Source organism: Podarcis cretensis (genome assembly GCF_951804945.1).
Source record: "Podarcis cretensis genome assembly, chromosome: 8".
NCBI lineage: Eukaryota > Metazoa > Chordata > Lepidosauria > Squamata > Lacertidae > Podarcis > Podarcis cretensis.
Window position 1 is genome coordinate 52403668 of NC_137177.1, and position 15201 is coordinate 52418868.

The window sequence follows — 15201 nt, forward strand, 5'->3', positions numbered from 1 at the left end:
GAGTCCCCCAAAAAGAACAGTCAACTAGTACAGCTGCTTCAAAACAGGGGCTATACGAGATCTAAGCAAAATCTCAGCCAGAAATCTGTCCACTGCGCTTTGGACCAATTGAAGTTTCCGAGTCATCTTCAAGGGCAGCCCCATGTGCAAGAAAGTGCCAGCCAATAATTAAAATAATTTGAGGATTCTATTTGTATCTTCACGGGATGAGATGACCACTCCTGAACTGAAATCAATTGCCGGTTTGTCTCCATGTTCAAGAGGTGAATCAGGGGTTGGAATGAGCTGAAAGATCAGAAGCTCCTAACTTCCTTTGAGATGCCAGAAACAAGCAATGACACGTAAAAGACCATCTCTGGTGCTTCACTCTTACAAGGAGTACCACCTCTAAACCATGTTTGCGTAAACAAAGCAAGATAATACAGAAATTCTTCAGAACATGACTCTCAGGCCAGCAGGACTGCTTGAATTATCACAACTGATAAGGGAGGGAACATCTGCGAAGGATGTTAGCTGGTACGGTACATATCAACTTAATGGGATAACAAGCATTGGAATCTGATGAAAATTATAAATAAGGATGCCAGTGGGGAGAAACAGAGTGTGGGCCCCTGCCCAATCATCTTAAGTTCTATCCGTTTCATTTTCTTGCAAGCATGCTGTAGAAACACATACTTTGGTATCTGGCACAGAATGCAGCTTTCAGATTATCTGCTGGTTCTAAGTTGACTGGAGTTGTTGCGAGCTGTAGTCCAAAATACCTGGAGGTAGGACCTCAGGTTGGTGAGGGCTGGATTAGCCCTGACAAGGTTTGGAGAGCTGTGGGAGGGTGTTTTGCTAGAATATGACATTTTGATTTGAAAACAGATTTCAAGGTTTCCATTTAAAATTATCTCTATATACAGTGGTTTGCTGGCTGAGATTTAAAGGCAATAAAAGTATAAAACTGAGGTATTATATATCTGATGGCCTGATTTGTTTTCAAACATTCATTTGCATGCATAGCTGCTGGAATAAACAGGATGAATGGTTCATCAAGATCTGTGAAATAATAGGATGCATAGACCTTCCCTTCCAAATTAAGGGAATATTACTGACTACTAAGATCAACAATCCATTTCCTGATTTGTTTGTTTTTGGAAAGGTGGTTTGTTGTTGTTGTTGTTTAGTTGTTTAGTCGTGTCCAACTCTTCATGACCCCATGGACCAGAGGGCTGTATCCTATCTCCTGCGGGTCTGCTGTGAGAAGTACTAGTGTGGAACACCACCCATGGATTACACAAAGTTGTCACATACTGCATATGAGCTGAGCAGCTCAGACTCTACTATATATTTTGGAAAAGTTGTTGGCTTGCTATGCATTTTGACACTTATTAGAATATCATAACTAAAATTTGCACAAAGGTTCTTGAGATCAAGAAGCAGGTTTCCATCTACGTTTGCATACAATGGGACACCATATTGAACCAAGATGGCAGACCAACCCTTTCAAAACTGCAGTTTTTTCACCACTGATCTTAAAACTGTGCTGATTTTCCAGTTTCTGAGATTCCCTAAGCACCACCGGATATGAGGCTTCTAGTTGGAAGCTGCCCAGGGTGGCTGGGGAAACACAGCCAGATGGACGGGGTATTAATAATAATAATAATAATAATAATAATAATAATAATAGTGATGAAATGCTCAGGTATAATCATCGGATATTTCAGGTCTTTGGAGAAGTGACTTGTCAGATGTATGCAGAGATGTGGCTTGTAATCTAGTTTTCCCTTTTCCTAGATTTCCTTCTGCACAAACATGATCCAGTGTGCCTTGGTTATATTCGTTCAGAAATGAAACTGTTTTCTCTGTCTTTCTATTCTATTTCTTCTTCTTCTGCTAAATGTTTTAAGTATCAACATAAAGATGTCTCAAGGATGAGATGTTTGAACATCACTTCAAAGCTAAGCATGCTTCTGTAGCTCAAAAGCAAAGTGCCGTCAATTGAAATGGGGCCACCTTCCAAAAATACAGTATCACAAAACTGTAGAGTTGGAAGGGACACTAAGGATCTTCTAGTTCAAACTCCTGCAATGCAGGAATATGCAGCTGCTCCATACAGTGATTGAACCTGCAACCTTGGTGTTATCACCACAGCACTCTAACCAACTGAGCTACCTGTGAAGGTTGTAAGAAAGCTCAGCTCTGCAACCTGTGATGAATGCAAGTTCAGGGTCTGGAAGGCAGCAAACACAGCCTGGGCTCTTTCTACATCCTTTCCCCAGTCCCCTTGTTCTATTTGTGGGGGAAACCACCTAAGAAGAAGAGTTTGGTTTTGATATCCCGCTTTATCGCTACCCTAAGGAGTCTCAGAGCGGCTAACATTCTCCTTTCCCTTCCTTCCCCACAACAAACACTATGTGAGGTGAGTGGGGCTGAGAGACTTCAGAGAAGTGTGACTGGCCTAAGGTCACCCAGCAGCTGCATGTGGAGGAGCAGGGAATCGAACCCGGTTCACCAGATTAGGAGTCCACCACTCTTAACCACCACACCACACTGGCTCTTCATCTTTTCATCTAAGCTTTTCATCTTATCAGGTCTGGGGAATCCAGAAGGGAAGCCCTCCAGGAAAAGGGGTCAGTGCCAGCAGACTAAGCCCAGGGTTATGAAAGCTTGGAGACAGCTCTTCCAAAGGAACTGCTATGAGAAGGTGAAAAGCAGAGGAGAACAGGAAAGTAGCAGCACTATTCTGGGGCTGGGGGAATGGGCTCAGCTTGTGTGGAGCCACTTATTTTATAGGCCTGATGCCGAGGAGGCAGAGAAGATGAAAAAACTTGTCCTGTTTAAGAATCTCAGCAGAAACGAAGAGAGCAGAGCAGAGTGTATTGAGATGTTTCTGGGACCAATGAACAGCTGTGATCAACCTTGAAAAGCCATCATGTTTCATCTCAAAATTGGAGTTCTCAAAAAAACCCCAACCACAACAGGCCATCAATTTCAAAACTTTCTGTTGGGAGAGAAGTTCCATTTCCTGAGCATCACAAGTGACAAATTAAGTTCTGACAGACAAAGTTGTTCCATCCAGAGAAGGAGAGGAGAAGCTGTCCAGGCTGGATTTCCATACAGGGAACATTCCTTGATGCCTCCGATTCCATTGTGCAGAAAGAGAGAGAGAGAACACGCTGCTTGCCAGACAGCCCCACCTAATCCCCCCAGCCCGGCACGCATACCCCAGCAGACTCTGCATGCAGCTGGCAGAGAAAGATGTCAAGAAAAACAGAAGGGCCAGGGGATCACAGGCCTCGCATTCCAGCCATACACAGGGTCAGGCCCAGTCTTCCTGGGTCTCCTCTTTTACAACCACTTGTAAATAGCTTCATAAACCAAAGTGTCACCACCAGTCAAAGCATTTGAAGCCAGGCAGCAGGGTGGCATTTTTCCTTGAGAGGCTGGAGGGCTGTGACGGGAACAAAGTTCTTTACCAAAAAAGAAAATGTATTGATTTTAACAAAGAAACAACAGCATACAGCATTACCACTATGTCGGAAAAGATTCAGGCACAGGGAAATTACAAAACAAGTTTTAGATAACAGCAAACAAAGAAAGCAGAAAGAAGAAAAACAATAAGGGGAATTGTTGCACAGCCAGGTACAAATAGAATGTGCAAATGAAAAGCAGAGGAACTGAGTTCTTCTAATCTGCTGCAAAGCAAAATGAATGTATATTTGGGATGCAACAGCATAAAATTTGCTCTAGCGTGATCTTTTAAGAGCAGGAGTTAATATTATCACAGCAAATGTCTGGCCACAACAAGAATGCAGCAGGTACTTGTAAGGGAGGAACAGCCAAGTCTGGGGGCTAGGAAGATGCTTTAAAACTCTTAGCATGCCTGCATATTCTCCCTTAAATATCCCCCTCCCCAGTCCAGTTTTGGAGCTCAGTTGGAAGAGAGGGTTAAAAAAAAAAAAAGACCTGTGGTGACTCGTGCCCATTAATTCACTCCTGGCAAATGCACCACCCCCAGCCCACAGCATCATCATTACACAGTTCCCAAACCTGCACTTCTCTTGTAACATTTACTTCTGCTCTAAAGCTGCTTCCAGAATTCTGCTATTCTGCAGGAAGGATTCAATTTACATACTGGCAAATTCACATTATGCAATTAAAGTAGATTCAGGCTTGCGCAACAAACCCGCATCCCCCTGCAAAAAAAAATAAAAGGACTTTTGTGGTAAGGAAAGTGCACTAGAAAAATGCACTAGAAAGCGTGGGATAACAATTGCCTGATGTGACATCATATAACGTCCCCACATACAAATCAGAATGAATGTTCCATAAACAGCCAACATCATACAGCTTAACCACCAGCTTTGTGCAAACAGACCAGGATGAATGCTCAGTAAACAGGTCAGCTGGAAGCGGTCTATGTCTTTCTCAATGGCAACATCCCAAGAGAATCAGAGGGAACAAGGTACTCACAATTGTGTCCCAGTAGCTGGTCCAAGGTGGGGATGGTGTACAGGCATATCTGGAAAACCAAATGGGCAAGGAGGAAAAGGATGCTGGTTCCCAAGAGGGCTCGGAGGAGACGCCCTGTGTGACCTGCAGGACAAAGCAGAAAGCAAGAGCTATTTCAAAGTGCTCAGAAGCAATGGGTGTGCATTATCAGGCAGATTTCTATGGGCATGTGTTTGCCCACTGAGGATAACACTATGCCCATGTGTTTGCCCATTGAGGATAACACTGTCAAAAAAAAAAAAAAAAGGAGAGGCTCTACTCCAAGCCTGAGGAATGTTTGCCTCTCCAGAGGTTGCTGGACCACAACTCTCTCATCATCCCTGGCCTGGAGCTGATGGAAGGTGGAGTTTCCCACAACTGCTTTACTGCCTGAAAGCTTAAAAGGTAAAGGTAAAGGTACCCCTGCCCGAACGGGCCAGTCTTGACAGACTCTGGGGTTGTGCGCCCATCTCACTTAAGAGGCCAGGGGCCAGCGCTGTCCGGAGACACTTCCGGGTCACGTGGCCAGCGTGACATCGCTGCTCTGGCGAGCCAGAGCCGCACACGGAAACGCCGTTTACCTTCCCGCTGGTAAGCGGTCCCTATTTATCTACTTGCACCCGGAGGTGCTTTCGAACTGCTAGGTTGGCAGGCGCTGGGACCGAGCAGCGGGAGCGCACCCCGCCGCAGGGATTCGAACCGCCGACCTTTCGATCAGCAAGTCCTAGGCGCTGAGGCTTTAACCCACAGCGCCACCTGCATCCCTGCCTGAAAGCTTATGCCACAATAAATCTGTTAGTCTTGAAGATGCCACAAAACTCTTGTTTTTCCTCTGAGGCCAGGTTCTCCTCCTTTAATCTGTCCCACTGGCCTCAGCCAGGCCTGTACACCTCATGACCTTCCAGGCTCAGCACAGCCCACCAACCATGTATGGCAGCCCTCCAGGGTCTTAATAAGCCTACTGCCTACTGTTTTCAATGACTGCCCAGGAGTGCAGAGGGTTTGTCGAGACCCTGGATAGGGTCGTAATAGGCTTAGAGGGAGGACCCTGAATCATGGAGACTTGGCCTACATGGAGCCAGGAGTTAAGCCTGCAGGGTCCACCCCACCGTGGCCATCCCAAGAGAAGGAGGAGGGCATTTGCTGTACAACGATGCAGCTCCTTGCAGCTCTGGCCAGGACCCCTCTGGGTTGCTGGCTGCTCACCTTGCGGCCCACAGCTGGAAAATTCCAACGAGATCTCTTGCAAGGAACGGCCAGAGTCAGATCTTCCACCAGATGCTGCTAAGCCCCCTGTGCTCCTCGCATACTACGCCTCATAAATCTAAGGACGCTGCCGGCAGGGGATGGGGCGGGGAGGGGGGGAAGGCGCAAGGGGGTGGGGAGAAGAGAGCTCACATTTTCCTCTCCAGACTGGAAAAAAGAGAGAGAGAAGACTCTCCTTCAGCCATTCAGAGTATCCCTAGAGGGGACCACTGGCAGCTGCCCGAGAGGAGGGGAGCAGCCCTTCCAAAAAATCTTCACTTTCTTTCCTTCTTTTTTACCGTAAGTTTGCTTTCTAGCTCTTTCGAGGGAGGGAGGCTCAGATGGCATGAAACCCATGAAATATTTAAACAGGTAGAGCCATTAGTGGTGGTTCCAGTTATGGATCTGTTCAATGTCGGAGAGGCAAGAGGCACAATGTAGGGCCATTGGAGAGGAGGGAGCAGAATAGAAAAAGGGTCCAATGTGTGAAGGATTCCACCCTCGGTGGAGAACTGGCCTTGATGTCCTAATGGTATTCCCCTTCCTTCTACGGTTCCAAACCCATACTTTAATTCTTCCACGTACAACGCTGGCTTATACTGAGTCAAACCGTCGGTCCATCCTTCACCTGGTACAAAATGCAAGCTACCCAGGAGATCCAAACACATTGCATCAACTGGATTTGCACAAACCCTTAATGAAGAATAAGATTTCTGACCACTTGCAAGAGGCATCACTTAAAGTACAGTAGAGTGGTACCTCAGGTTACAGACGCTTCAAGTTACAGACGCTTCAGGTTACAGACTCTGCTAACCCAGAAATAGTACCTCGGGTTAAGAACTTTGCTTCAGGATGAGAACATAAATTGTGCTCTGGTGGCATGGCAGCAGCAGGAGGCCCCATTAGCTAAAGTGGTGCTTCAGGTTAAGAACAGTTTCAGGTTAATAATGGACCTCCAGAACGAATTAAGTTCTTAACCCAAGGTACCACTGTAATAAAGTCCAGAGACCAGCACACCCACCAGTCATACATTGCTGGGGATTAAGAACTACGCCATAGACAGTTTATCTCCCCTGCTACCTTAAGCCTGCTTGGATGAGAGTTTCTTCCCAGTGCTTCTGGACGGTAATGTATTTAGTGTCATTCTTTGGCCAACAGCACAGCTTTGCACCCCACCTCCCAAAGTACAGTACTTTCAGCCCCATAACAACAAACAAATACAGCACTCAAGATCTAGGCTAGGAGAACTTCTCTGCCACCAAATTTATTTGCTAGGAAGAGCCTCATCACCATTCACACTGCAGGGCTGGTGCAGCAAAGCTTAGACATTGGCACTAGCAAAGAAATCAACACTCCATAGCAAAGCGCAGCAGATAAACAGAATCTCTTGTGTGCGTAACAAGAAAGGAGGGTCCTTGGTGCCCCCAAAATTCACAGAGATTGTTTCGGCTAGACTTAGCACCCTGCCCTAAAATATTAAAGTGGGGCAATAGCCTGATAAGTCTGCAAACTAACTTTCTCCCATTCTCTTTGTGACTTTCTCTCTTTTGTGTGGAAAATGTGCACCTAGTTTGCAGTTACAGATAGCTGAATTGCAACTTATTACCAAACTTAAAACCATGGAGAGACCTGGTCTGAACAAAGACATTGGATTCTTATCTCATTATACATGACAAAGCCATTTTTACCTTCTCACCCCTTGCTTTTTCCTGTAAGACCTATTGCAGTCGTTAAGAGTCGTCAACAGGCTCATCACAGCTATCTGCCAATCACCCAATCCCACCACCCTTCTGAGTAATACCCCTCCCCACCTTCTCACTATATAGAAGGGTCTGGTGACTTCTGTTTCAGTGTATCTGAAGAAGTGTGCATGCACACGAAAGCTCATACCAAGAACTAACTTAGTTGGTCTTTAAGGTGCCACTGGAAGGAATTTTTTTATTTTGTTTTGACCTAGTTTGCAAACTTTGTTGTTTCATTTGATTTATATTCCTTTTTTTTTTTTTAAATTTTTATTAATTTCCAATTTTTAACAGAAACAAAAAACAACAGAGAAAACAAACAAACAAAAAACTCATATTTTCATAACCTTATTTTCATAACCCTCTTTTCCCGGACTTCCCCATACCTTTCCCTTTTTGCATCCTTAGTTTAGTACCATTATTCAGCAACCTATCTTACCCAATTAAATAAAAATTTGTCCTCTTTCTCTATTCCACCCTAAATTTTAAACCCAATTATCGCTGCAATTCTACGTCTTCTTTTCCCTCAGCATTTTAACACTCCTCAGTTTTATAATAATTCTTAAGATACATCTTAAATTTCTTCCAATCTTCTTCCACAGTCTCTCTCTCTTGGTCGCGGATTCTGCCGGTCATTTCTGCCAGTCCCATAAAGTCAATCACTTTCGCCTGCCATTCCTCCAGCGTGGGTAACTCTTGCGTCTTCCAATACTTTGCTAGAAGAATCCTTGCTGCCGTAGTAGCGTACAAAAAGAAATTCTTATCCTTCTTCGTCATTTGATTTATATTCCATGCCTGTCATAATTTGTGAAATCTGCAATATACACAGCAGTATATTCAGCGTCTTGAACTTTTCCTGCCCTGCGTATGCCCCTTTCCCTTTCCAGGTACAGAAGTCCAGCTTCATTTTTAGGTCTCTTGGTTAATCATTTCACAGCCCAACAGCTATGAATGGAACAAAAACCAGGTTATAATTTTAAACACTGGCCTCACACTCCAGGGAGCAGCGGTAGGACAAGACAACCACCAATCTGCCTGGACTGGGGAGAGGGGAGACCACAAAAGGAAGGAGACTCAAAGATGCCCTCTTTAGCACTATTCACACACACATACACACACCCCCACCACCACTTGTTCCTAAATATACTTTACCAGTGGCAGAGAGAGGGAGAAAGCAGAACGGAACAGCAGTTGGAAGGAGGCTTGATGCTGAAATTGTCACAAAACAGGCAAAAAAAGACAGGACACCAGGATGTGCAGTACCGGATGTGTTGCTGCATCTCAGTATATCTGCAGACACACTGGGCAAAGTTCACCATAGTTTTATTGTTATGAGTCTAGCCTCCCCTCTCCAGGCTTGTGCCCACCCCCAGCTCAGCCACAATGAGGAGCTTGGAAGCTGTCATTTCCATTTTAGATTAATTGCGGTTTAGTGTCTCATCCCAAGCCTAAGCCTGTGAAACTTAACCACAGTTCTTGGAAACAAGCCAACTTCAATCCTCAGTTTATAAAACTACTTGCATTCAAGAACCATAGTTAAATATTAAACAGTCTAGGGCGTGCAAGGAGGAGGGGGAGCAGGCAGGCCCAAAGGAGGAAGGCCATGCTCATTCTCGAGTGCTCAAGCCATGGTTTAGTGTTACATATGAATCCAGGCACTGTGATTGAAGCCACTGAAGGCTCTCTGCCCTCCTGTCTGTATCATGGGTAGAACTGTAAACATCCATTACCTAGTTGCCTTTGTTTTTTCCCTTAAGACACCACAGATAGGCAATGTGGACTAGTCATGTGGACTAGTAACTTTTGTGAACTTATTTGCAAACCTAGTTTGACGTGGTGTGTGGGTGTGTGATGGAGATTGTTTTTTGGAGGGAGTGTCAAAGATATTCAAACCTTTATAAAGGCCAGCTTTATCAGAATGCTACAATTTAGCACTTCCTAGGCAGCCAGCAAAAGAAATCATTTACAAGGATAGTAGAAACCTCTTAGTAAAATAGCCCCACCAGTTATGCGAGAACAAAGTTGGTTAGCTTTCCAGGCACAATCTGTACTGCTGATGTTAAGACGTAACAATGAATTTATTTCAGGAAGGAAGGGGAGGTGAAGGCAAAATTTAAAAGGATACAAAATGAAACTGGTAGATTCCTTTCACTGCTCCTTGGTTGCAGAGAACATTTTAATTCCAACTGAAAGGGCGTGAATAGGTGTCTGAATAGGTGTCTGAGGGCAATCTGAATGCTAGCTGTGGTTGATGGGAGTTGTAATCCACAGAAATCTGGAGGGCTCTTGGTGCAAACAGAAAAAACTCCCAGATCTCAAGCATTCAGCAGGATTTGTACAGCTATGATCAAAGTGCACGCTCACACGCGCGCACACACACAATGTAGGAGCCCCTGGCACCAAAGTGTTCTTTAAAAGGCTTTCCTTTTTAAACCCTGCCCAGGCTTTGCCTGATGCATAACTTTAGATACTGTTTTTATGTCCTTTTACTCCTCTAAATTTCTGTTATATTTACTTCAATACATTTTTATTTATTTTTATACTGCCTTTTCACTGCTTTAGGCTGAGTTCTTGTTTTACTGTTTGCATGATAAATTATTTCCTTTTTAGACTGTACACACCTAGGTATCTTTGAAATATTAAGCAGTTTATAAATGCTTTTAAATAAATAAAAACAAATAAAAGCAGTTAAGCAGACCCAGGTCTGCCACATGTCTGCAAGAAGCACAAATTGATAGTGTCAGACATAAGCAGTTATCCTTTTCTTTCCAGGATGGCATTAGAGGATTCCAAGGCCATCTCCTTCAACCTCGAGACCACAGCATGGCCTAGGTGTTGACTGTGATGAACAGAGAGCAAACACCTCCAGATTAACACCCAAGCTAATCCCGTGTGTTGGCCATGTTAAATCTTGCCCCTGTGACCTCTCTCTGAGCCTTTGCCCGCCTGGGTGCCAAGCCAGTTAGTTTTCCATTTGTTTTGTGAAGTTGCTGGTGACTGTTCTCTTCCCTGCATTCACTCCGTGTTTGCCTTCTATTATTCATTTTTTAAACAGGAAGGGCCCAGGGAGGTGGGGGGACAGCCCACAGCATACATTTAAAGAACTTGACTCCCCCCCAAAGAATCCTGAGAACCGTAGTTTACCCCTTGCAGAGCTACATTTCCCGGTGCCTTGGACAAACTACAGTTCCCAAGATTCTCGGGGAGGGGTGCTTTAAATGTACATATGTTCACAGTCTGACATTTGGGCAGAACTTGCCCCCAAATCCTCCCACTCGCTTCAGATAAGGACTGCCTTCCAGGTTCAAAGGAGTGTGTGTGTCCTGCTGTGTGTCAGCTTGGTGGTCAGACTGCTCCTGCTCCCAGCAAAAGCAGTCACCAGGCAAGGCAGGGCAAAACAGCCCTATCCTTCCAAACAGGAAGGGTTTATTAGATTGCCTATCAGGGACCGGAGATGGCTGTGGCGCACAGCCAGGGGCTGGCTGGGGAGTGGCTGAGCACACGGCCAAAGGGTACAGAGGCTCAGAGCCCCTTGGGTGGGCTTCTTGGAGAGGAAGGGAAAGCCTTCCCATTGGGGAGAGGGGAGGTGAAGGATGGAAACTAGGGAGATTAACCCTACTAGGTCCTGTCACAAGCAACAGAGGGACGGCAGGAGGCTGGAGCTAGGCAGGGGAATCTTGTGCCTCTCCCTTCCTCCACACAAGGCTGTCCGGCAGCTTCTCCTACACTTTTATCTGCTGCAGCATCTGGTGAGGAGACCAACTGAGAACAGGCCAAGCTGAGCTGAGCCAGATCGGAAACGCAAAGCCAGGGGATCCACAGTCATAAGTGCGGCTGTTTGGAAATCCATGTTCAGATCCATGCGCCTCATTGCTAAACTGCTTAATTCATTTAAGGAAATTGCCTCTGCAAGATGTGGTGAAGGGCAGAGCACATGTTCTGCATGCACAGAGTCCCAGGTTCAATCCCTGGCATCTCCAAGTGGCTAGAATGGCAAAGACTCCTGCTTGAAGGCCCTTTCTTTAAAAATGTTTGAACTAGTTTATGGCATTTGCAGCTTCAAGATGTGATGAAGGGCCACAGCACAGTGGCAGACCACAAGCTCTGGTCCCAGTCAAGGTGGTGTAGCGATTAGAGGGTCAGACTAGGGTTTGCGAGACAAGGGTTCAAAGTGTTGTTTGTTCCAATTTAGCACTAAAGAGTGGGTTTTCTGAGAGAAAGCAGTGGGGCAAAGACAAAGCTGCTTGGACCTGTGCCTAGAACGCATGGGACAAGGGGAAAACTGGTTGGAACTGTACTTTCTACACAAAGGACAGGGGGAGTGTGGAAGAGCCCCATTGGGAATGGAAGATCCTCCATTCTTCCACAGAAAAAAAAAAACAAAGGTGGAAAAACACTTACCTTTCATGGTATATTCCGTAGGGCCCAGGAACCACGGCAAAAGCAGGAGGTAGAGAAGGTACACTAAGGAGAGGCTGTTGAACCGGAACAGGCATGCTGGAGAGGAGGGGAAAGAGAGACAGAGACAGAATTAGCACAGGTTTGGCTGCTTCTGAACACATCTCTTGTGGCAGGTGGATAACATATGCTACATGTTACATTGCTTACCAGATGGACATGCAAATACAGGAAGCTACTGCTTGTTGTTGTTGTTAATATTAATATTATTATATTTATTACCTACCCGTCTCCAGCAGGTCTTGTGGTGGGTTACAATGGTTATAAATTCAACAGAGTTTTAATCCTATCAACGTCTAATTGTATTTTAATGATTGATTTTTCTGTTTTTAGCAGTTCCTGTTTTTATTTGTAAACTGCCTTCAAGGAAAAAGGTGGAGTATAAATACATATAACAACAACAACAGTTTTTAAAAATGAATCACGTCCACACGAAAGCTCATACCAAGAACTAACTTAGTTGGTCTTTAAGGTGCTACTGGAAGGAATTTTTTTATTTTGTTTTGTCCACAGGAAGAGGCTGTGTCCTAAAAATATATACATCTCAGATGTCATAGGCCATGGTAAAGAGGTGTGTTTTCAGCATTTGTGGAAAGCTGTATAGTGAAGGTGCCAGACACACCTCTGCAGGGTGGAAATTCTACAATTTAGGGGCTGCCAAAGAGAACGCCCTTGCCGTGGCCCAGGCTACCCACTCCCCCAACTTCTGAGGGGGGCCAAACAACCAAGAAGGCTCCTTCCACTGATCTTAAAAGGGCCTCCAGAGAAGTAGGCAGTTAGCACAATTAAAAGTGAATGAAAGGTGTTTTCTCTACATTTTACTCAGAGTAGACCCACCAAGATTAATGGACTTATGTTAGCCATGTCATGAATACACCTCTAAGGTCTTTAGTGCAAGAAAGTCACTTGAAGCAGCTCACCCTGCCCCCAAAATGGTCTTCTTGCAGTTTGGGAAGTGATGTAAAAATGAACTGAAAACTGTGGGGTCAAGTAATGACTAACAGGAACACCCCAAAAACAAATCAGGATGAATGCTTATTGCCATATACAACCTTCATATAAACAAATCTGAACAAATGCTCAACAAAAACCGGGCATCATCTAACCACTACGTAAACGTCATGTAGGCAGAACAGGATGAATGATGAATAAATTGGTTGTTTGGGCTTCAGCCACAATGAGCAAAAATGGGGGGAATATAGCAAGGAAAGAGGGAGATTCCTGAAAGCATAACAAATGCTTGCTTGGATTTTTCCAGGTTCTTTTCTTTTATGTCTTTCCATCCCTCTCCACAGGATCACAGGAGGCAAACTCACGGGTAAGGACTGAATCCTGCCAAGCTGCCCAAACAAGCTGTCATTTTCCTGGGTCAGACATTGATCATCTGTTGCTGAACCACCCAGCAGGGCTGGCAGAGAACAGAGAGGCCACAGATGTTTCCCTCTGGAGGGCTCCGAGTGAAAGAAAAGATGGTTAAGAAATCTGAGCAGAAGCCAAGTCCACAGAGGCGAGAGCTATCTAGGGTCAAGGCACTCTCCGGAGTTGGCCAGCATCGCCCAGGAGAAGTGGAACAACACAGGCGTGATCAAACAAGACCCACACACAAGAACATGGCTAGTCATGCTGGATCAGGCACCATCTCTTACTTTTGACAGCTTGGGGGAGGCTTTCCCCTCCCCAAGAAGCAGCCTGGGAGCGGGGGGCAACAGCACATGGCCCGCCCGCAACTCCCAAGCCTCTCCCGAGCTTCAAAATGAAGGGGGAAGGGGGGAAGGCAGGCGGCAAGGTGGCACAGCTCCGTTCCTTCCCCCAATGGCTTGGGAGTCACGGGGGAGGCATGCCAAATGTCACCCCCCTCAGTGATGACACCCGGGGTGACCCACCCCCCACAGCACCCCCTTCCTCCACCCCTGGCCCAGATTCCCTATCCTTTCTCCAGGGCTGAAGTGGGTCTAGGTATAGGGAACCTATGGCTGGCCCTCCCAATTAGCATGGCTAATAGTCAGAGATGGCAAGTCTTGTAGTCCAGCAACACCCAAAGGGCCACAGACTTCCAGTCCTGCTCTTGTTTCTGTGGCTGCACGATTAGCACATATAATGATAGATTCGTCTATCCGTCAATTTGTCTAACCCCCTTTTAAAAAGTATTGAAGCCAGCGGCCAGCACCACTTCCTGTGGCAGTTGAGCTAATTATGTGTTTGTGAAAAATAAAAGCTTTATTTTGTCTATCCTGAGTCCACGGCCAATTTGCTTCACTGGATGAACCAGAGTTCTTGTAATGTGATGCAACTTTTTCTAGCCTACGACACTTTTAGACAGTAAATGGCATGATGTTTTGTTGAGATTCCGCTATGTGGAGCAGCACATGCAGCCTCACCCGTCGGTTCCATCAACTGAGGCACACAATACCCAAAGGCCACTCAAGGTATTTTGGCACCTGAAGCAGAAAGCACCACCGATACCTCGCCTCAAAAAAGGATATGGTAGAACAAGGTTACAGCATTTGGGGCTTTTTAGTTTAGAGAAAAGGCAACTGAGAAGTGACATTGTAGAAGTGTATAAAATTGTGCCTGGTGCAGAGAAAATGGAGAGAGAGGTTTTGATTTCTCTCTCATAATACTAGAACCATGTTGTGAATCGTCCTGAGATCTACAGATGAAGGGCAAGATGGAAATTTAGTATTTTTTTAAAAAATAAATAAACTCAGGGCTATCTAATGAAGCTGATTGTTAGAAGATTAAGGACAGACAAAAGAAAGCACTTCTTCATGCAACACATATTTAAACTGTGGAATTTGCTTCCACAAGAGCTAGTGAAGGACACAAACAGGAATGGCATTAATGGAGGATTAGACAAAATTCAGGAAGTGTAAGGCAAAGAATGGCTAACCCCAATGGTTGTGTTCCACCTCCACAGTTGGAGTCAGTATGCTTGTGAATACCATTTGCTGGAAACCACAGAAAGAGAGAATGTAGCTCTGTGAGGGGAACAGGGGTCTCCTAACAACTCTCAGCACCCTCAACAAGCTACAGTTCCCAGGATTCTTTGGGGGAGAAGCTGTGGCTATTTAAAATGGGATGATACTGCTTCAAATGACCAGTGCAGATGGGGTCACACTCCTTAATGCATTCTAATTCTGGAGCTGCTGGTTTCAACTGTCCCTGCTATGGTTTTCTTGTTTGGTTTATTTAAATATAGCAGTCGGAGATAAAACATTCATGGGGACTGAAATGTTCCCTGCACTGGTTTATATGCATTTCCTTGTTGAAAAACAAAACA

At 45.2% G+C, this 15201-nt stretch overlaps 1 protein-coding gene across 2 annotated transcripts in view; it reads right to left on the minus strand.

Moving 5' to 3' along the window:
* The window catches only part of PIEZO1 (piezo type mechanosensitive ion channel component 1 (Er blood group)), a 111573-nt gene that overhangs the window by 53080 nt on the left and 43292 nt on the right, over positions 1–15201 (minus strand). For both annotated transcript variants that reach the window (XM_079988693.1, XM_079988692.1), the window contains exons 2-3: positions 11865–11960; positions 4459–4581 (exon numbers count right to left, since the gene is read on the minus strand). In XM_079988693.1, coding sequence (XP_079844819.1) covers positions 4459–4581; positions 11865–11960 — 219 coding nt within the window. The remainder of the gene's footprint in view (positions 1–4458; positions 4582–11864; positions 11961–15201) is intronic.